We start from the raw sequence: 21500 nt of genomic DNA on the forward strand, positions 1-21500 counted from the left end.
TTCATAAACCATTGTCAATCTTGGACAATTTACAGTCTTTGGTAGCAAACGGGGTATTAAACTGTGTCTAACACCATTCCCCAAAGGTCTATTTAAATAACGCTATCATAAGACAATCAGACTCAAAATTATGACCCCTCCAATGAGTGTGGACTTTCTTTTTTTGGCGGTGTTTACATCAGTATGATAAAAAAAAAAGTGTAGTAAAGTTTAGCAAGTTGAAAAAATAATTCCACTGCCTTGATTTTTGTTATATAAAACATGTACATGTATTCAAGATGCAAATAAGTATTGAAATATTATGTAAAATGTTACGTCAACTTGATAAATTTGCTTATTAAATCTTTATTAACAGTTGTTGGACTAGCAAAAGACTGCAAAGCAAAAATAAACAATAAAAACACTATAATACGAGTTCCTCGTAGTTTATTTTTTAAACATTAAGAAACGACATTTTGGTACTGTAGCAAGAAATTGCACATGATTGTATAAAATTTGTTATACATTAAGTATTTAAATGTTTCAACACATTTACTTTTTGTATTAACTTGGTTAAGTTGAATAAAAGTATGAAAGAACTGAAGTGACAATTTACATCTACTGACATTATTTTAAAGAGTCTTCTATTGTCTAAATCTTCTAAACCATCAACTGATGTAAAACACAAAGATTTATATGACACTCAAACAGCAATTCTTTTTTGGGTTTGGTGGATTTTATTTTTTTGCATCGAGGCTCTGGTTTCATGATTTGAGATTCTGTATTTTTCATTTCTAGCAGCAGCTCGAAAGAAAATATTTCCCAGCTGATATCTTTGTTGAATGAAAAGCAGCCACAATTCAAATGATAATAGTCCTGTTTTTCTTTTTTTCCTTTTCTGTTTTTCAGTGAAACTTTTCCAGTTCCATCTACTTAACACTACCATTGATTAAATTAATAACTGTGACATAAAAACATACAGTATGTACATTATTCCCGACTAAAACTTGCTTAATGTAGAAAATACAAATTCAGGCACATTTTCATCTCTCCTCCTACACACTAACATTTCATAAAAGTTCCAGAATAAAGGAACAACTAATAATGGCCAATAATTTATTCAGATCAACCAATGCAACTTATGGAGATGCAAGTAATAGTATTTCTAGCATTTACATTCTTTCTCATATAAACATAACAAAGGTCCAATTTGCTTGGGGGGGGGGGGGTCGTTTTCTCCAGGAGACACTCAATGAGTATATAATTATGTAGTCATTGTTTCAATAATTGGACTGGAAACGAACTTTCATGCTTGATTTACAGAGCTCATTTTCCTCCAAATTTTTCGGGGGTGGGGGGGGGGGGGCTGCCCTGCAGTCTTATAATTACACCACTTATAACATTGATACTGCGTTATCAAATTGGTAAATTTATTTAGTGATACAATAACAGGTGAAAGCACTCCGTAACCTCAGCCAACCAGCCACATCAGGACTTTTCAAAAATCCTTTATAACAGTGGTATCCCAACCTCTACAGATGGGAAACGGACAAGAATTCTGTGTTGAAATGGACCACACTTTTCCGTGGGCAGAAAAAAGCAATTGTAGTCAAGTGCCTTGCCCAAGGACACACATCATTTCCAGACATGCCATGCTCACTTTGTACCGATGTTGACGCTGTGTCAGTCTTGCAGATGACAGCTCAACTGAGGCTTTTGCATGAGCTGTACTGCACAGAGCAGACATGATGGACATGCTTACGCTCGTCATTGCTGCATCAGTAGCTTCATATGGAACAGCGCCCCCTGGAGGTGACCGGTAATCACAAATCGGGCAACTGGCAGAATAGTGCTCTGAAATATAAGAAAAGTAAAACAAATACTTGCCAATACCATCTTTGGTGTTTTCTTAGAGAAAAGTACGAGATTGACCAAAGTGACTTGCCAAAAGACAAAGCACTAAATTGAAAGCTGGACTCGAACCCCTTACCATCCAATCACAAGTCATGTGCTCCAACCACAAAGTCAAGGTCTCTATTTTTTCAATACCAAAATTGAGTGCTCAATGAGTATAGAAATACAAAATTATATTGAAGTAATAAAACATCAATTTACCCTGAAAAGATAACTCCTCCTCTGTGAATAGATACTCAGTGAAACCTTAGAAAGGCCTGGCTTTGCACCTTCCGTGACCTCAATGACAACGATGGGTTGTAGAAGGTCCATATCCAAATCGAACGCTAGCTCGCTGTTTGGCGTGTATGTGCGGACCAGGGTGTGATAGCGATTCAGTCCTGTAGGTACCCTCAAGTGCACGTGGTAGGATTTCCCAATACCGAAGGCAGAGTTGTCCAACGGTTCAACGTGGTGTACAAAGCCCGTCCACTGTGGTCAAAAACAACAAACTTCAGTTACTCTTGTGATATCTGACCATCCAATCATGATTAAAAAAAGGAGCATTCGAATTGTTTTGCCATTGCTTCAACTTGATCAAGTTGATTTTTTGCAATTTATTGTGCAGTTGGGAGCAATATGAAAAATCTATCTATTTTAACACCACATCTGGCATTTTCATCAGCAAAGCAAGGAGAAATCTCAAATTATTTGACAAATAAAATTACAAATGATATACACAGATGTATAATTCAACCACAATGCAAATATTGATTTAATCATTACCTTTGGGTAATCAACTACTTCTTTCAAATATTTGAAGACGTCATCAGTGTTTCTTGCAACCACGGCACTTCGCTGGACAATTAGGGGATCGTAATCCAGCTCAAGTTGATACAACAGTGCTATAGCCGTGACGATTATCACTACGCCAACCTGTGTCAAACTGATGTCTGCCATTACCACAGATGATCGCAACAGAGTATCTGGAGAAAGACGAAAGGAACAAGGGAAGTTGTCCCCCAAAATATTAATTTTCACGAGGCTACTGAACCTGTATACAGGGTATAGCTGGCATGGCTGGCCAAGTATTCATATATGTAAGCATTTACGAAGGTAATTCATGTAATAAACAGTAAGTTTAGATACATAATAAAATTAATGTGACTTATGATTATGCTAATGCCTCCGAAATACCATGAAAATAATTAACTAATAAAGAGGCCCACCTCGAAAATACCGCTTCGTCGAGTCAATCATGAATCAACAAACAATGTTGGTACAGGGCGCCACCAATCGATACAGTTTGAGTGCAAAGGTTGAAAACCTTTTAACTTTCTAACAAATATTAAAATGATTTTTGGTAAAATTGACAAAATGTTGTCATCTTTGATTGATAGGAATATTTTGACGTGAAGACCATTAGTATCATTTGCATTTACTGACAAGGGAAAGTAGTTATGGTATAGGTTTCGAGTTTTAATTATTTTTTTTATTTTTCACTAATCTGAAGGGTTCACAATGGCGGCGCCCATGGACCAAGTAAACGAAACGTGCGCGATACGTGCGAATGCTGAACAGCAGTGCTTCATGTTTATCGTTTTGTATCGCCCTCGCTCGAGAGACGTTTGTTTCACCACTTTTGCCCTTTCGTCCAGAGTCTGTCAAAAATGGTATGAAAACCCTTTCTATGTCATTGTATGTGTTAAAACTTAGTAGGATTTTTAACTGCATTAATAATTTAATCCATCAAAAAAATCATGGACAAAATGTTGCAACCTGACGCCACTTCCTCGATTGTGTACAAAGTCTATGGAGAGTCAAGAAAATTTTCTAAATATTTCCTATCAAAATTGGAAATATTTCTGAGTGCCAGATTCATGTCGTTACATCATTATTGCAGTGAATGACCTTCATTGTGATGATATATGAAGAAAAAAGTGGCGTCAGGTTGCAACATTTTTTTGGTTAATCAGTTCGAAATCTTGATGATCAAAAAATGGTAAATAACCTAACTGTTTTGTTGAAATTGAAAAAATGCAATTATCCTCATTCTGGCACAGTGTCTGTAGTGTTCAAACCATCTGGTGTGAATTTGGGTACTTTTTACACTGTCAAATAGTGTCATGACTGTTTTCTGAATGAGGTGTAACTGTGATGTGAGTATGTTTTTTATTGCATCAGTTTTATCCAACTGAACACTTTTATTTTTGCAGCCTAAAGCAGGTAAAGGAAAAGCCCAGCGGGCCAAAATACTGCATCCTAACAGCCGTAAAGCCATGAAGGTCACGGGAACTGCTGTCAGGAAAGAAAGAGTTGAAAGGTAGTATGAACTATGATACTTCCTCTCATACTCATAGTTAGGCTTAATTTTTGTTGTGTCATTGAAGTTTTCTGTTTAATGGTAAAACTCTGTTAAGAATGTGTGGGTTTGTGTCATTTTTCATTTGAGATCTGCCATCAACTTACTCTCTAGTTGAATGCCATTACTTTAGAAAATGCTAACCATAAGAAAATCAATTCTACCATCAGAGTGCATCAGGAGACTTCCTTGAAGATGGGCCTTCTTGTTGATAAGCTGCTGTGGTTTCAGGAGCACGCAGACCCAGAGAAGACAGAATACACGCGAGTAGAGCTCTGCCAACTTGTTGAAGGGTAGGCAACCTTGGCATATCGAGAGTGGGGCGGGACACCCCCCAACTTCCCCGACACCCCCCCAACTTCCCCGACACCAACAAAATGTTGCTATATTTTTATGAATATCATAGCATCTCACAAACCTACTACACACACATGTAGTAGTATGTAATACCATCCTCTACTTATAACCCATTTTTATGAACGAAGGAAAAAAAGTTTGATTAAAAAAAAAAATAAAACCCATTTTGCACTCCCAATTTGGCAACCTGGAAACACTACTGACTTCTTCATAAAAGAGACTGACAGTCTTTCATCTACAACCCTTATTCTAGTACTTAACTATGTCACTATGCAAAGCTTTTAAATCATGATTTTGACCCTATCCTTATGGACACTTATGAGTGGGGATTCCAAATGGAAAATACTATTACAACCACTTTGATCCTTTGCATTTGGTTTATTGAAACTTTTGACATTTGCGTCATATCTGGTTTTGTTTTTGTTTTTTACAGCTACCTGCATCGGTTTGATGAGGAGTTGGAACAGATTGACATCATCCAGGGAATGAAGGCAAGAAAAGGACGGCAACATGCAGCGAGGGAAGACATCATTAAATCCACCATGAAGACGGAGCGAAACCTATTCAATACGTGTGGACTGGGTAGGTTTCTCTTGACAAAGGGCCTGAATTCAGGAAGAGATTCAGGGGAATCGATTTTTCCCGTGCCGAGTCTTTATAAGATTTTAGAACGTCTTGTAGATATTTTGATGCCATTTTAATAAAACTTTAAAATGTTCAACTTGGGCATCCAAAAAATAATTAATATTGGAGTAATGAGGACCATTCGGGTTAATTACCATAATTGCAAGACACTTTGTTCAATTGAGTTTAAACTTGTATTCCGCTCTTAATTAGAACACTTTTAGCAAACTTCATTACGAAAGCTGTTGTTTGTCGCATTGGTGCATGCTTTGGCTGAGAAATGTAGGCCTACTTCATTGTCAACATCTTTCTTAATTAATTTTTTTAACGAGATGAATATTGTCTTTCCTGTCCACAGAGGCACCCGATTTGGCCGACAAGAAAAACCTGGCTCGCTTCCTGGAGTGGGACGGCACGGCGAAACACGCGAGCCTGATCAAAATGAGGAAAGTGGTTGCCAGGAAAACTGGTGCCCAAACCACAGAGGGAAGTATTGCATCAAGAACGGACATGCAGCATGACGGAACGACATAGTGAAGGATAATTAGGTAATTTTATTTAATAAAAGCAACAAAAAAAACCAAGAAGAACAGGAAAATGTGTTTCATATTAACCATTTAATATCCAAATTTTACCAAATAAGCAAGAACATTATATAGCTTTTAAGAAAGTGAGCTTATTAAGTTTTTACAATATTTTTTTAAGGCAAAAGGAATACGTATTGATGTGATGCACATGTCAATTGTTGCTCCACCCCACCCCTCTTGACTTGCACTAAGGGGGAGGGGAGGGGTGACAACATGGGACAGGTGTCACATGTTACAGATAGTACCCATAAAAGGAATACACTGCCAAAGTTATAACACTTTAATAGAATACATAGGACACAAGACTCAAAATGAGACTCTAGCACATTAGACATCAGCCCTGCAATATGATACAAATACATATGTGGCCTGTGCAAATGTCTTGAGGTTAAGATGAATTTTGGGGGAACTCTAATTAAACCCATTACTTCAATTAACTATTTATACCCCAAATAAGATATTAGATTTGTCTAGTGTGCCCATAATTACATTATTTCCCTTAAATTCATTGTTAAAAATTAATACCAATTTGATGGTACTTTTTTTGATTAATGATCCCAAGAACTAAAAAATTGACCGTTTGTTTAGTTGTCTTATAATAACAGTGTTCAAATTCTGATGTAAAATAAACAAAAAAATAACAAAAACTGCTGACATTTTAGCCCAGTGTGAACAGATTGGTGTAAACATGGTTTTTTTTAGCATCCAAAACATCAACTTTTTAAAACCTGGCATTCTGCATGTCAACTATTTTCATAGCAATTTTTCTCCAACACTCCAGCTCCTCTTTTTTTAGGAATTCAACTAAACCACATTCTGTAGCTGCCATTCATGTTTTTTAAATTTTTTATTTATGGTCCGAAAAACCAGCACCTTAACTTGAAGAACCTGAAAGGGACTTGAAGTTAAAAACCCCAAACAATTACACATGTTATTCTTTACAACAAAAACCAAGTTTCCTTATTTACATATTAAACATGATCAGCATGATAAGAACAATTACCATTCACATGGCAATTTGTAGCAATGCTTTTTACAAGACCAACTTTTTCCCCCAACAGCCAGCATGGTTTTTTTTTTGTTAAAGAGAGTTCCTAATCCTATGAGGACCCAGGCCCAGGCTGCGTAGGAGAAAACTCTGCCCAGTGTTTTTTCCTGTTGAGCAAAGATTGGCTGGGAACCAATTATATATTGTTTACTTAGCAACAACATGTCTGTGCAAAATTGGTATGCTTTTGGAAAATTTGACACAAACTGAAAATTTACAAAAGCAACATGTCTTCACAGCTGGGACCATACCTAAGACATATCTCGCCCATTTTTTAAATTGAAAATCTCGGCTGAAAGATGTTTTGGACTTACGTAGTGGACAGAAAAGGACTTGCGGATTCCTTGCAGAAAAATGTATAAAAATATATATATACTTTTTAAAATTTAATTACATTAGAAACACCACAATGATATTAGTATGTACAAAAACTTCACTGACATCAAAATTTTACTGAAGTGAGTTCTAGCAAAATTTACAACAAGATTTTTTGCTTGACATAAACAGACCTAATCCCCCAGCTTCGATTAAAAAAAAATGTTTTGCTCGTTTCCGGGTTATGGAGTAATTCTGTTTGTTTCAGAGTGTCAATTTTTTTAAGTATTTAACTGACAATATATAAATGTATGCTTACCAAAAAAAAAGAGTTAAGCAAAAGTTGTTGCACTGATTATTCAAGCTTAATTCATCATCATTTCTTTTCAGTTAATACAAAAGCACCAGTCATATTCCATCCTGATATTGTTCTCTAAGTTGTTTGTAACAAAATCTACCAAAGACCTATTTTTATATATTTTTTAAAATATAGTTTCTAATCCTAATTATCCCCACAAAGCTTTTCACTTCAAAGTGTTATGTATAAAACATCAAGCATTCATCGTCGGCACGTGCTTAACAAAAATATGCACTACACCAAAAAGTAGGTGTCATAATTCAAAAACTGGAAGAGCAACCTTTTACAAACACTTTACAAAAACAGTTCAATTCTGCTTAAACACTTAACCCACTTCTTATCTTTGATTTTTTTCTGCCATTTATATTTTTTTCTTAATTATGTATAAACGCTAATGATACATTATTGGATTTTTTTTTTCTCCAACGATTTTCAACAATGGTTGAACCCACTGAATGCCCTTTGAAAGTTTAAGAAATTGTTAAAGTGGAGCCAAGTTTACCCAAACTATCCTGCGGTTCCAAAATTTCCTATTTTTTTTACTCCAAGAATGTTCCCTTGTTAGAGCCAGTTATACAATAATAAATTAGAGATACACGTATGTATAATAATTTTTACACAAAAAGAGAAAAAAAAATATTTGCCCAAAACAACACATAATAAAATTAAGGAGGTAAGCAAGGATGAATAAGATTAGAGAGAATTCTTTAATTCTCTGAGACTGTTGTCAAGCTTCTTTTGTTATTTAAGAGCGAGAAAGAGGGAGGCAGCAACGGAAAAGCCAAGGTCTGGTTTCTGCAATCCCTGCCACGTTGTTTCACTTCGGCATAATGTTGAGCCTGATGGCCACTGTCTAGGTCTTTGTCAATAACCGCAGTGCAGAAACATTTCAGGCACGGGTCTTAGAAACTGTCGTCCCAACCCGTGAGTTCATCAGGAGGAATCTCCAGATCTTTGCCGTAGGAGTCGAAATTACTGGCGTCGTCGGTGCTGTGCACCTGTCAGACAGATAAACCATCAGAAATTAATTTCTGTCCTTTATATAACTCGTAAGGCTGTGCAGTTTTGCAATTTTTTGATGCTGAATAATGTCCACAATGTTTTTTCAAGCATGTCATTTGCATGGTTTAATTATTTTGTCAATTGCCACATTTTTGTGGAAATACAATATTGTGGAAATATGCGTATCATTTGAGAGCTTCAATGAGGAATATAGGCTAAAATTTCTTCTGAACAATCGGTCACACATCAGCAATTCAGCTACGTCTGCTGTAGATTAATTCAGCAAGATCTTTGTCAATTTTTGACGACTGAAAAACCATTCAAATGTATACATATCCTGTTAAGACTAATAACTCAAGATCCTGTTGTACACATCCAAAGTTAACAATATACCTATTTTCACCGAGTAATTGACCAAACATGTGCATAGTCTAATACGTACCTTGGGCGTTATAGGTGGGACAATCTTTTGTTTCTGCAGGCCTTCCCAGTCAAACCCTTGGAACCACCTGTCATGGATAATTAATTAATCAATCAATCGAACATTAAACATCGCATCCAACATTATTATTATTATTACTTATAAGTTATATTAGGCTGACTAGCTTGATCCACAAGAAATAAATTCCAGGACACTGCCTTTGTGGCTCAAATTTCGTCGAATTATCTTTCCTCTTGAAGCTGCGATTGTGGCTGTTGACAACAGTGAGTGTATACCCTGCTAGTGTTACGCACTGCGTCCGCGTGCCGCGCGCTATGCTCTGTTGACTGGTTGACTGTGACTTTCTACTTTATAGATTGTGTGGGAACCAGCTAAATTGTCAGGATGACTGCAATATCAATAATATTGCAGTCATCTGGGTACTTTTTACGATTTTTTTTACGATTTTTTTTACCACTGTAAGCCTGATACAAATAATAAATACCATGGAGTGCTTAGGCGGTTTTGGCCACTACAGTGACTGAAGGAATTAAAAAAAACTTTGTGCCTTCCATCATTTGCCTCAACATAATGGCTTCTTGTTGCCAGCCTTGACCAAGTACTTCCAACGTGGCCTTAGGCCAAAAAAAAGTCTCCGGTTTCTGGTATGGAGCTTCCCCAAAAAGTAGTGCGGTGACGCGGCTTTTTTTTTTTTTTACCTGTCTTTTTTGCTTCAAATGTTGGCTGATGACTGCAAATGGTGCCCGACTAAACTTAGTGCAAATATATGGGATTCTAGAGAGGCCACATAAAGCTTATTCTCGATCATAACCCCATCTAAAAACACGTTACAATTGTGCAGCAGCAGGATTCCAGTCAAACCAGTGAGTTTGGCGGTTTTGAGACATCATCTTTCATTGAAAAAAAAACTTTTTCATTTTGCCGACGCGCATGGCTACGGTGACGCGCGCGCATACCAGAAACCGGAGACTTTTTTTTTTTGGCCTTACTTGTGTTTCTTGATGTCTAAGATGCCGTTCTTCTGATATCCAATCCTCTCGGCGGGATTGTCGCGGCACAGCTTCTTGATCAATGCAGATGCGTGACGCGAGACCTTCTTGGGAAACTCTACGATGTCGATACCCTTCAGGATGATGTTGTAGGTCTTCATTGGGTCGGCAGAAGTGAACGGTGGGCTGAAATAATAATAATAAAATATAACATGGGCTTGAATAGTGCTTTTTACAAATGTCTCAAACAATCGTTCAATGTTACGAATTTGTGACTGAAACTTCATCTTCCTTAAAGGGAATATACAACATTTGCAAACATCGAAAAATAAAACTACCAAGTTTTTGCGAAATACCTTAATAGGATGTTGGTAAATGGCAGTCTAAAGCATCCTGTAAAATTATGGCACCTGGTATACTGTCATTTTCACGAAAAGTGGTATTTTTGTATCAATTTCCAACGCTGATCGGCCGATCAGCGTTGGAAACAACTGGCTTTTTTTCAAATACTGGCCCCAATTGACCATTGCACTTGTTTGCAATCGATTACAAACCTATGAACGGGTACGAGCCAGCTAGACTGGTTCCCTGACCTTACAATTCCCCAATGTATGTAAACTGCTCTGTTTCTTCTTATATGGAGTCAGGGAACCAGACTACAGGAAAATGATCGTTTTTCTTGGTTTTTATAGCATTTTCGAACCCAAAACCTCCAAAAAGTCAGTGTAACTATATTTGCTTTATATTTCCAACCCCCCAATTCCATCCATTTCTGAAAATTACAGCAAAAGCAAATGATGTATATTCCCTTTAAAAGACAATGTAATAAATTATTTACAGTCAGCAGAATACAACACAGCGTTTCCCAAAACTCTAACTCCAACTTGAACAATCTGTCAATCTTCCTTCATTTAGTCTCTTCTTCTCCCCAAACCATTATTTTTGAATTAATTAATGTTTCATCAAGTTCTTTCCCAAAGCAATCATTATTTCCAAAGAAATTGTACACCTGCCCGCCAAAAGGCAATGGCACGAGATCACACTGGGATGGTTTCTGAACTCAATAATATAAGAAACGTCCACTGTGAATGAGCGGCACGATCTCAATCGAGAAAAGTGTCAAATGAATGAATGAATGAATGAACAATCTAATGAGATTTTGTATGAATTTGAGATCAAAATAAATTTTGTTAACACTATTTTTTACTCACTTGCCGGTGAGAAGCTCAAATATCAGGATTCCCAATGACCAGTAGTCAGCAGCATAGTCATGTCCTTTGTTTAGTATGATCTCTGGGGCGACGTACTCTGGTGTGCCACAGAATGTCCACGTCTTGCGACCAAAGCCAATGTGCTTGGCGAAGCCAAAGTCGACCTGTTAAATGACCAAAACATATTTACTTACTACGATTTGAAATTGTAGAGTGAGATTTCAATGTTTCATATGCTTTAGGTTAAATTTTTTTCCTACAAGTATTCAAAATTATTCCACAATTCAATTTTTTTGGAATATACAATCTTGGCGGCTTTCTATTGACGCAGATTTGTACCCCTGATGATGTCCGTGACTATGTAGAAAGAACCGTAAATGAATAAAAAGAAAAACAACACAAAGGTCAACTGCCCAGTGCATTGGCAATGAAAGTCAGAACACTATGTCCAAAAAAGAGTGACGTCTTGTTTTCATCAGAATACTTATTTTTTTTCCACATGTTTTTGTGTTAATAATTTTAAATGGCTAAAAGAATTGGTCTTACCATCTTGACGTTGCCTTTGGAATCAAGCAGCAGATTTTCTGGTTTGAGATCGCGATAAACAATCCCTTTACTGTGCAGGTAGGAGAAGGCCTCAATAACACACGCTATGCAGAAACGTGCTGTGTGGTCATCAAACGACCCTCTGACAATGAACAGAATAGAAATGGTTGCCAAATAACCAACTCAACTTCATCAAAAACGATTTTAGATTCAACCTGAGAAAGTCGCCTGAGCTTGTTTTGAACAGTGGGCCTATTTATTTTACATTAATCCAATATTCAAATCGGAAGGGAAGGGTTTCAAATAAAAGCAGTTTTTTTATAGTTATCACGTACAACCAACTGCAAAAGCACAAATATTATAATTTTGATATTAAAATCATCCCTTAACTGTTCCTGTGGCCTGATCCAGTAGCAGGGAGGTGTGTTTTGCCTTCCCCTTTTACTCAAATTATTTACGACCCCCTCTTTTCGCACCTGTCTCTGAGAATGGTCCAGAGTTCCCCTCCTAGGCACACCTCCATCAGCATGTACACGTACTTGCTGTCCCTGAACGTCTTGTATAATCTAGAAAAAAATGTTGGCGTTACACAAAAAAAATTACATATGAAGTGTATTTATAGCCCAAAGATCCAAGTCCATGAAATGGCATGGGTTCTTTTGACTCGTCTTCTTACAAACTATCTACATGTACTAACAAGCTCCATACAAAGAGGACAATTTTCCAACGGCACACCTTTCTGCTTTTGGCACTAATTATGCTGCTTGTATTTTAGAAGACCTAAAATTGTCAGTTTGAGAAAGAAAGGAATTTTAGGAGGACATCAGATCATCCATCATGTAATTCTGATCGTTAATAAAATTTGCATTTTATCTAGTGTGGTATTTAGTTAAATAAACAAATGCACACTTTAATTAAATTTTTGTTGATGAGTTGGGATCCCGAAACACAGAAAAAGAGTCCAAACGCATCAGTTTGAAACTGCGAACTCCCAAAATTGGACTCTGCAATTACACTGGGAATGGGATGGAAAATAATGGGAAAAAGTTTTAATCAAAACTGGCCAAAGATTGCAATTTTCACTTGGGACACATGGAAATGTCCGAGACCGAACAAAATTGCCAAGTGATTTGAAGGTCTTACTTTGCAATGAACGGGCAGTTTGCATTCATCATGATCTTCTTCTCGGAGTAGATATGCTCTTGTTGTCTCGTTTCAACAATGTGATATTTCTTGAGACACTTGAGGGCAAAGGTCCTCTTGTCTCCTGCGACTCCAACCTACAAATGAATTCGCACCAAAATAACATAAGTGTTAGTTTGCAATTCTTTACTGGCATCTATCTGCAGGGATGGTATAACTTTGGAAATTTTTGACAGTATTTTTTCTGAGCTCAGGTTTTTTTTTTTTTGCGGGATACTCACCAGTTCTACCCTGCCAAATCCGCCGATTCCAAGTGTGGCGATGATGTCTAGATCATCCAACTCAATGTTGCTGAACTTGTCCTTGAGACTCTGCCTTTGGGTATCCGGCTCCGAAGAGTTGCTTGATCTTACAACAAAACAAGGGGGAAAAAGGAAAGTTAGGCAAGTTTATAGACCTCTTTTTGCTGAAAATGTTCTCTTTCATCATAAATGACAAGAATCAACACTTGCAAGTTAAACAGAAATGTCATCACTCGTGTTCTGTTCTTGTGAGTCAGTAAGCTGGAAAAAATTGTAAACTAATTATTAAACTTAAAAGATACGATTCAGCAATTATTACTGTTATTTAAGGTAAGTTATGTGTTAAGAGTTCACAGAGTGGTGCTGCAAAGTAAATCAACAACAGAAATTGAGATGATCAAGTGATTTCTGTCAGCTTCATTTGTCCATTGTTTGTTCTTGGTGCATGAAAATTCTTCAACTAAACAGACTTGTGCAACTAAAGATCACACAGCTTAATTTTTTTGGGGTTTGAGGATGATCTTGATGATGACAATAAGACATAATTTGCTGACCACAGTGACTTAAAAAGCAAAAGCCTTTCAAATAAGTTTATTTCAGCATTTACACAAATGTAAGTATTTGGTGCTGGTCATCACCTCACAGAGCTCCACAGTCCACACTAGCTCATCGGAGAGTGTAAAGAAACAGTGCAGGATAGATACAAATACTTGAAGATGTCTTCAGAGCAGGGGTCATTTTGTGTTTATAGTAATATGGATCTCAAGTAATATTTCAGTTGAATTTTGTATAACCACTGTAAAAATGTAATAAAGTCTGTAAAAATGTAACAAAGTATCATTTCCGGGATGATTTTTGTTTCATTTACCAGGGACTTTTTATGATGGATTTTAAACCTTTTTGGCAGTTATTGTGTCAAACCAACAGTACCTTTGAATCCAAGAATTAGCATATCCTAGAATTAATATTAAGATTAGCAATGCATAATAGAATAAATAATTTATATTGTATTAGGATGTTGCGTGGGGTGATGTGTTGATGATGTTTTTGATGTTCTGTCGACCCAAGTGGATGCTTGAGACGAGCGCGATAACGCACACGCCACACATCACGACTGTTCATGCAGCTAGCGAGCTCGTCCATTGTCTCAACCCCTGCATCATCCATCATCAACCTCACTATTGTCTTCATAGGCCTCCCTCTGCTTGGTTGGGGTGTTGTATAATACAGGATTGATTGATCTATTTTGCTGTGACATAGTTGAAATATAATATACCATACACGTAGAAGCACATTTTAATTATCTTACTTCTAAAGGACAGTGACCAATTATACATTAAGTCAGGGGATGTGTATACAAATGGGAAAACAACTTCTGCCCGTACAGTATCCAACAGAAAGCATCATCTGTCATGTCAGTAAATACACAACAAGGATAGCCTCTTCGCACGTTGTTAAAACGTGATTTCCAAGATCCAGCAGACATGCCTATTCCACTGTGTATTTTTTACTCCAGTCATGATGTATGGATGCACTCAAACCACCCATTCGCATTACACTGATTGGCATTTTGTGAGGTTTTTTTTTCAGTGAATCATTGGAAGCAGATTTGATTTATTGCGCCATTACTGCACGGACTACTTATTGAGGGGGGGGGGGGGAGGGGGGCATTACAGTTGCGGGACTGATTAAACAAGTCACACGACTGCACTTTAATGATTTCCCTTGAGCGGTGGCCATTTTGTGACGCAAGTGCAGACTGCTGAATCATTCAATGATTTCTGTCTACAGTCCATCGTTGTTACTGTTATCAGCAAAGCGAGGAATTTTTAAGATGCAAAACATTTGCTCAGACAAGACAGACAGATGACTTCTTCATAGAAACTGATCATGTGCTCGCGTGTAGATAGGACAACATCAAAATAATGATTCATTTCTCTTTCAATTAAGTTTATAAAATATACATGATGTTCCAATTTGTTGATTCATTTTCTTTTTCTTCTAGTTTGTGCATAATGTTTTGCTGAAAGGTTTGGTGGATTTTATCGGTTTTGTCAATAAAATTCCCTTTCCTTTTCAGTAATTGGAGGTACATCTTGTTATCGAAGATCTGATAAAAACAAAGAATTGAGTTATTAGTAGTATGCAAATTCATTGAAAACAAAAGGGTGATTGTTATCTGATTGAGAGTTTTCTTCAGAGGAGACAGGAAGTACACTGTACTCAAAATGATAGGCGCCCTCGTGTGGTTTCAAGGAGGCGGCGGCAGGCAAATTGTATGTGTTCTAATCCTGTGTGGATCAGAGGCCTTCTTTCAAGAATTGCAGAGGGGCCATGATAGGGTTTCAAGGAGAAGTCGATTAAAAACAATGCAAAGGCAGCACAGCCTATTGCTACAGACATTGTGTAGAAAAGTACCATCACTGCCACTATTTGATGGCAGGTGGCCTTGTTTAGGTTTATTAATCAAGATAACATTATTAATATGGACATCTAATCTCAGAGAGTTAGAGAATAAATCACCATTAATTACAATTTTGTTCCAATAATATATATGCAAATGAACCCAAACTGTGAGATTTCCGATAATTTGTGTTTTAATTCGGATCAATGTTGTTGGGTTATTAATTATTCTGAAATGTAAACATGATCTGATCAAGAACACAGACCATGTCACTCCTTTCCCCCCAAATTTCAGCTAGAAAGCAAACCACACTATATTCTACACTGCACGAGCAATTGAAGCATGACTGGGATTAAAAATGTTGATATATTACACATCAGAAAAACACTTGGGTATTTTGTTCTGCTCGTCGCCAAACGACAGAAATGACGTCACCGTTTCAAGGGTCTATACTTAACGACGCACATGACATGTTTGTAAGTAAAATATTGTATTAGTACATTAGATAAGAACATAAGAAATATCCTTTTGTCACGAGGTTAGTGAAACGTTAGCACAGAGTTTCTTGATTCAAAATCGTGCTCGGCTCAGATGCTAGTAAGATGCCACAAAAAACGGTGAATTAATTATGGTTGTCGTGGCAACTGCCACACAGACAATTTGTAAAGAAAACTCACTTCGTAATGTTGGAGTTATTGTCTGGCCCTCCTTGTGAATTCCTGTATCTGTAGAATTGTTGTGGTCACAGGCAACGTGGGATTTCATTCAGTTAAGACAGCAGGAGAAATACACAAGTGAAATGCTTTTTCTTGCTCTACTTATTAACCTCGATGGCTGACTACCCACGAGAATTCATAACCTAACATGCGTGATCTTGTTAAACTCACTTCAAATTTTACGAATATGTTTTCAGTGAGATTTGGATACAAGTGTCTCACAGAAATATGATATATTTCTATAAAATGGATCGGGGGGGGGGGGGGGGAGTAAGTGGAAATTGTGTACATGTGTACGAAAGAACAAAAAAAAAGCAGCTATACTTACGAAACGATGCAAGAAAAAAATAGAACAACCCTGCTCCCCCAAACAAAAAATAAACAGCAGCAGCAACAAAATATAAGCTATAAAAGAGTAAATAAAGAACTCCCTTCAAGTCATTATATGCCAGTAGCATGATCACGAAAAGCAAAGTACTGCCGCAGAAAAGGATGAAACAATAACAAAAGAAGAACAAAATTAGGACTGTTTCTCATAATTTACATTCTTCACTGGAATCGCAAAAAGATTGTGCCCAAAAAAAGAAACCTAAAATTGTGCATACTTCAAATTGTGTACTGAAGTTAAAAAGCTCATGGAGAAAATTTGGTAAGAGTTATCATGCATGACTGTAGTGACCGTGCACGGAACAATCCCTATCACTAAGGAAACTTGTAAATAAACATTTATTGAAGAAAACATGGGGGGCAAAAATGGCATATACCTTGCGGCACCTCTCTCTTGATCCCCATAGTCCTTGTTTTGTAGTTCTTGTAGGTTACCGATCAACTCATTGAAAACTCTGGAACCAAAAAAATGACGTAACGCATTGAAACAAAATGGCACCACAAGTCACCACACTATGTTGAAACAGCTCAAAAAGAATTCACCACGAAGCTTTTGGGTTTATTCAGAAAACTTCACTGAGCGGAACATGGTACAGAACACTTCAGAAAAACATTATTCAAAAGCCACTTTCCTATCAAATAATAATGGGTTACATTTTTATACAAGCTTCAATAGGACAGTTGACTACTCAAACGAAAACTGCCAGTAGATGTCTACAACACAGGATAGGCTGATTCTATGGATAATAAAAGTACTATGCATGGCCACGTTTTAGATCCCCTTTATGAGCAGTTTCGGTTGTGAACAGTTTGCTCAATTAAAAATAGTATATTAAATTGGATGTGTTCTTTTCCCCGCTCCATTTGGATGGATCCAGAACACAATTTTTTTTGGGGGGGGGGGCCAAAAAAAATGTTTGGTCCCCCAAAAAGTGGGTCCAAAAAATTATGGCGTGGGGTTCGGGGCCCACTTTTGAAAGAGCCCTGAAAAATGTTTGGATTCTAGATGCTCTGTGGTGCGATCTGAGGCAATTTCTGACCACTTTGACCAATCCTTTTTTGCATTACGTAGTGCCTGCCTTTATAGCGACGTCACTTTAAAAAAAAAATTGGGTTCGTTTTTTTTGGGGGGGGGGATGGACCCCCCTGGATCCGCCGGGGGGGGGGGGGTGTCTTGGAAATTCAAGCCCATTCCCCAACCCAGCTCACTCTACAACTAATCCCCTTCCCCTCCTACTTCCACCAAAACCCTCCCCCAATGTGACCATGGAAGATTAATGCAATTAGATTCTTCTCGTGTATACTCACATCCTATCCATGACGAGAACCTCGCATCCTTCTGTTCCGGCAATGACATTTGCCGTCCGTACATCTTCACTGAAAGAGGAGATATATAACAAAACATTAAAGAATAAACCTCAGGCAAAGAGGCAAAGAGGCAAAAAGGCAGAAAGGCAGAAAGGCAGAAAGGCAGAAAGGCAGAAAGGCAAAAAGGTAAAAAGGCAAAATACAGAAAGGCAGAAGGTAAAAGCACAAGAGCAAAAAGCAAGCAAAATGCAAAGGCAAGAGGCAAAAGGTAAAAAGGCAAAAAAGGCAAAAAAAGGCACAAATCAGAAAGCCAGAAGGCAAAAATGCATAAAGGCAAAAGGCATAGAGGCAAAAATGCAGAAAGGCAAAAAGGGAAAAAAGGCAAAATGGAAAAAGGCACAAAACAAAAGAGCAAAAAACCACAATCAACAAATATCAAAGTCCTTGGTGCAATTTCATAGAGCAGCTCATTATTACAGCAATCTGCTTAGTGCTTTGAGCTTTGTTGAGCAAGAACACATTAAGCGCAATTTGTCATACAATACTTTTGACTCAACTCAGCTGATATTTGTTGAGCACATTAATTTGCTTGGCAATAAGCAGTTCCATCCATGCTTACCTTAGTAGGGCCTTCTCCCCAAAGTAATCCCCTTTTACTAACTGTCTCACTTCCTGTGGTTCATCCTGACCCGTAACAGACTGAGTAATCCTCACCTGTAGATAAAACAAAAACTACAGTCAGAATCTTGGCAAAAATATGCTTGAAGATGTTGGTGTTTGTATTGTTCTTCACTAATATCAAAAGTCTTCTCAAAACTTACACCAAAACTTTAATTCATTTCTGGATGAGATGGGGTTGGGTAGTACACTTCAGTACTAGAATGTGACCTGCTCATGTGCATGGTTGAATTAAAACATTCTCTGCAAATGCCATGGCTGGGAATCGAACAATTCAGTCTTTAATTTGTTTGTTTCATTGCCTCATTAATCAGGTGTAGGAGTAAACCCATAATCTTTGACTAAAAACCAAAAAAAAAACAAAAACAAAGAAGTTTATGATCATTAACCGTATAATATTGTAAATCATGTTCTCCTCCCATTTAGCACAGTTGCAAAGTCTGTTTACTTCAAGTATAGAACGGTATCTTCCAGAAAACAAAACAACATTTAAATTTCTCTGGATAATATCAACATGCTCACAACCTTCTGATTACAAAATAATATTAACTCAATGATCTTCAAACACACACATAAACAGTAACTTAGTAAGGCTGTGTCCATAACAAAGATCACTAATGAATGGCCTTTTGCAAATTTTCCTTGTATCAGGCATTAGTTTTCCTTTACTTTTTCTTTTCTCTCTTTGTCAACTGACTAGAGATGCTCATTAAGCACACATTTTTACTTGATGGTACAAGTATGTTTTTAAGAACCCATTCATGACACATCTTGCTATTGTGTATCATCAAGCTTCTGTCAAAGCCTTCTTCCAAGCCTTTGTCGAAGCCTCAATAGTGCATTCATCATGGTCAACAAACATGAGCTTCACAAACTAAAGTAAAATAACACCCCAAAATTCAAATGAACCAATCAAGCATGATTGCCGAAGGGCAGTCCCAACCAAAACTTTCCAAGAATGTGAGATCTTTCTTAGGAGTCATCTGATTGATGGCCGGAACAAGTTACAGTCATGTTTATCTGCAAAATGACAACATGTATTGGGTATTGCTTGCCGGATTTTGAACAACCTTGCCAGAGTCTTCAAACAATGAAGTTATCAGCATTGTTTACAAACAGATAACTTCATCGCATGAATACCTGATACAATGGGTCTGTTGTGGATTAACTTGTCCGTAGCTTAATATTCTGGATATTTTATGAAATGGCTCCTTAGAATCTCAGAAACCTCATTCAGAAACTCAGTATCTGTAAAAGGAAAATGGAAGGGGCATTGCTAGGAAGGAGGGGGCACCAATGGAGGAGCAACACCTACCGATCCCTTGCTGATGATGTAGAAAGTGTCGCCCCTTGTACCCTCGCGGACGATGTACTCTCCTTCCAGGAAGAAGTCTACTTCAAGACTCTCAGCAAGCTTGAACAAGTTGGATGCTGACAGCGCCTTCATTATTTGTACACTGGGGAGAAAATAACAAAAAAAACAAAGGTAACAAAAAAGTTGTGTGGAGACATAGGGTAAAAATGGAACTTAGAGGGAAAATTGAGAGGCAATCTAAATCTGTAATCCCTGGGATGTCGTGCCATGTACCAACGAAATAATCAAACCTTGTCGATGTTTCTTCTTACAAGCTCAGCTTTGTGCATCTCCTTAACCTTAAACTTGTGACCTGACTTGAAACAGAGGGACTTGTGATTGTCTTATGATGGTTTGTGATTGACTTGCGATCCATTTGTGATTGTCTTGTGATTGTCTTGTGATATTCTTGTGATCGATTTGTGAGGACTTAAGCGTCAACTCTTTTAACAGCTGCCAGAATATAAAATGTAACTGTAAAGACTTGGTCTTGGAAACTGGGCAACTCATCCAAACTCCTAGACGATTTAAGACAGCTGCATCCTACCTCTTGAGAAACTGCAGATGCTCATCGTGCCTCTGCATGGCAGTCTTCATCATAATGACTTGGAACACTGTCCGGTCTATGGCCCATATCTTGGCATCTGTCACAGCTGATAATTAAAAAAAAAACCAGAATAAAAAATCAGCACATATCTTAACTTTTGTCAGGACTCTACTGCTCAGTCAAAAATTTCAAAATTCTATCCATCCTTGAAAATCCTATCTCTCAGTCTGACGTGAGCTTTGACCTCAAGGGCTTCTAAACAACTAACAGCTTACAATGTACACATTTTCTTACAGCCAACGGCTTCTCCTTTCAATATTGTAAATTTTAAACTTTGGAAAAATGTCAGTAGTTGCAGATTTACAACTCTGAAAAAGAAGTTGAGTTGGGGGGTGGGGGAGGCTAGTAAAAATTAACTTATAAATTACCTGTGACTGTAGCTGTCCTTGTGCAATTGTAGAGAATGGCAAGTTCTCCAAACACCTTTCCTCGTCCCATCTTACCCAGGACCTTGTCGGCTTTACTGACCTCCAGATTCCCATCTACAAACGTTAACAGCAAGAAACAGACTTTTATTATTTTTTGCCCTAAAAAAGAACCAATGAGAAAACTTGAAAGTAAAAATCACACTGACAAAAGTGGAAGGATAAACACAAGCATATATAGAAATCAACACATTTTTTATTTCGTCTTGTTTGATAATCATATTGCTTGATAGTTATTGTAGATTTTTATACAAGCTTCCAAATATTCCTCTTCATATATTAATTTTTTTTCTAAGGCTCTCTAACTTTTTGATTCTTCTTTTTTTCCCTGCTAGAATTGCCAACCAAAAGGCCAAGGGCCACTCAATGTGGTGACTACTACAACAAATCATAAAGAAGCAAAAGTCAAAGAGAAGGAATCTGTTGATATTTCTTCTGAACTTGATCTGCAACCAAAAGAACA

The 21500-nt window shown here is 37.4% G+C and overlaps 3 protein-coding genes across 5 annotated transcripts in view; 1 reads left to right on the plus strand and 2 right to left on the minus strand.

The window, feature by feature from the left end:
• Window positions 1-179: 179 nt before the first annotated feature.
• Window positions 180-3125, minus strand: LOC119731547. Of its 2 annotated transcripts, none has more exons than XM_038204723.1 (4): window positions 3102-3125; window positions 2659-2858; window positions 2095-2364; window positions 180-1833 (listed from the first exon to the last, which is right to left on the minus strand). In XM_038204723.1, the coding sequence occupies exons 2-4, from the start codon at window positions 2830-2832 to the stop codon at window positions 1747-1749; spliced, it is 531 nt and encodes a 176-aa protein (XP_038060651.1). In that variant the 5' UTR covers window positions 2833-2858; window positions 3102-3125; the 3' UTR covers window positions 180-1746. The 2 variants fall into 2 exon arrangements, with proteins under 2 accessions (XP_038060651.1, XP_038060652.1); XM_038204724.1 differs by lacking the exon at window positions 3102-3125 and adding an exon at window positions 3070-3089.
• Window positions 3126-3430: 305 nt separating this feature from the next.
• On the plus strand, window positions 3431-5782 carry LOC119732434 (translation machinery-associated protein 16-like). Its single transcript, XM_038205952.1, has 5 exons — window positions 3431-3545; window positions 4089-4195; window positions 4405-4527; window positions 5025-5173; window positions 5574-5782. The coding sequence occupies exons 1-5, from the start codon at window positions 3543-3545 to the stop codon at window positions 5747-5749; spliced, it is 558 nt and encodes a 185-aa protein (XP_038061880.1). The 5' UTR covers window positions 3431-3542; the 3' UTR covers window positions 5750-5782.
• Window positions 5783-6710: 928 nt separating this feature from the next.
• The window catches only part of LOC119732433 (cGMP-dependent protein kinase 1-like), a 45234-nt gene continuing 30444 nt past the window's right edge, over window positions 6711-21500 (minus strand). Inside the window, exons 6-20 of one of the 2 annotated variants that reach the window (XM_038205950.1) lie at window positions 20981-21094; window positions 20553-20658; window positions 19967-20108; window positions 18593-18687; window positions 17974-18042; window positions 17043-17120; window positions 16240-16287; window positions 13138-13264; window positions 12857-12993; window positions 12190-12279; window positions 11714-11855; window positions 11168-11331; window positions 9957-10142; window positions 8968-9034; window positions 6711-8521 (exon numbers count right to left, since the gene is read on the minus strand). In XM_038205950.1, coding sequence (XP_038061878.1) covers window positions 8426-8521; window positions 8968-9034; window positions 9957-10142; window positions 11168-11331; window positions 11714-11855; window positions 12190-12279; window positions 12857-12993; window positions 13138-13264; window positions 16240-16287; window positions 17043-17120; window positions 17974-18042; window positions 18593-18687; window positions 19967-20108; window positions 20553-20658; window positions 20981-21094 — 1661 coding nt within the window. In that variant the 3' untranslated portion in view covers window positions 6711-8425. The remainder of the gene's footprint in view (window positions 8522-8967; window positions 9035-9956; window positions 10143-11167; window positions 11332-11713; window positions 11856-12189; window positions 12280-12856; window positions 12994-13137; window positions 13265-16239; window positions 16288-17042; window positions 17121-17973; window positions 18043-18592; window positions 18688-19966; window positions 20109-20552; window positions 20659-20980; window positions 21095-21500) is intronic. The other variant, XM_038205951.1, reaches the window with a different exon arrangement.

This window comes from Patiria miniata, unplaced genomic scaffold (genome assembly GCF_015706575.1).
Source record: "Patiria miniata isolate m_02_andy unplaced genomic scaffold, ASM1570657v1 HiC_scaffold_24, whole genome shotgun sequence".
Classification (NCBI taxonomy): domain Eukaryota; kingdom Metazoa; phylum Echinodermata; class Asteroidea; order Valvatida; family Asterinidae; genus Patiria; species Patiria miniata.

What these genes read in the sequence shown, in the direction of transcription:
- LOC119731547 (XM_038204723.1), bottom strand. Translation starts at nt 2,832, where the DNA reads ATGGCAGACATCAGTTTGACACAGGTTGGCGTAGTGATAATCGTCACG. An exon ending in AAGTAGTTGATTACCCAAAG is followed by an intron (nt 2,365 to 2,658) that starts GTAATGATTAAA and finishes TTTTGACCACAG; the next exon opens with TGGACGGGCTTTGTACACCA. An exon ending in GGAGGAGTTATCTTTTCAGG is followed by an intron (nt 1,834 to 2,094) that starts GTAAATTGATGT and finishes CTTATATTTCAG; the next exon opens with AGCACTATTCTGCCAGTTGC.
- LOC119732434 (XM_038205952.1), top strand. An exon ending in AGGAAAGAAAGAGTTGAAAG is followed by an intron (nt 4,196 to 4,404) that starts GTAGTATGAACT and finishes TTCTACCATCAG; the next exon opens with AGTGCATCAGGAGACTTCCT. An exon ending in ATTCAATACGTGTGGACTGG is followed by an intron (nt 5,174 to 5,573) that starts GTAGGTTTCTCT and finishes TCCTGTCCACAG; the next exon opens with AGGCACCCGATTTGGCCGAC.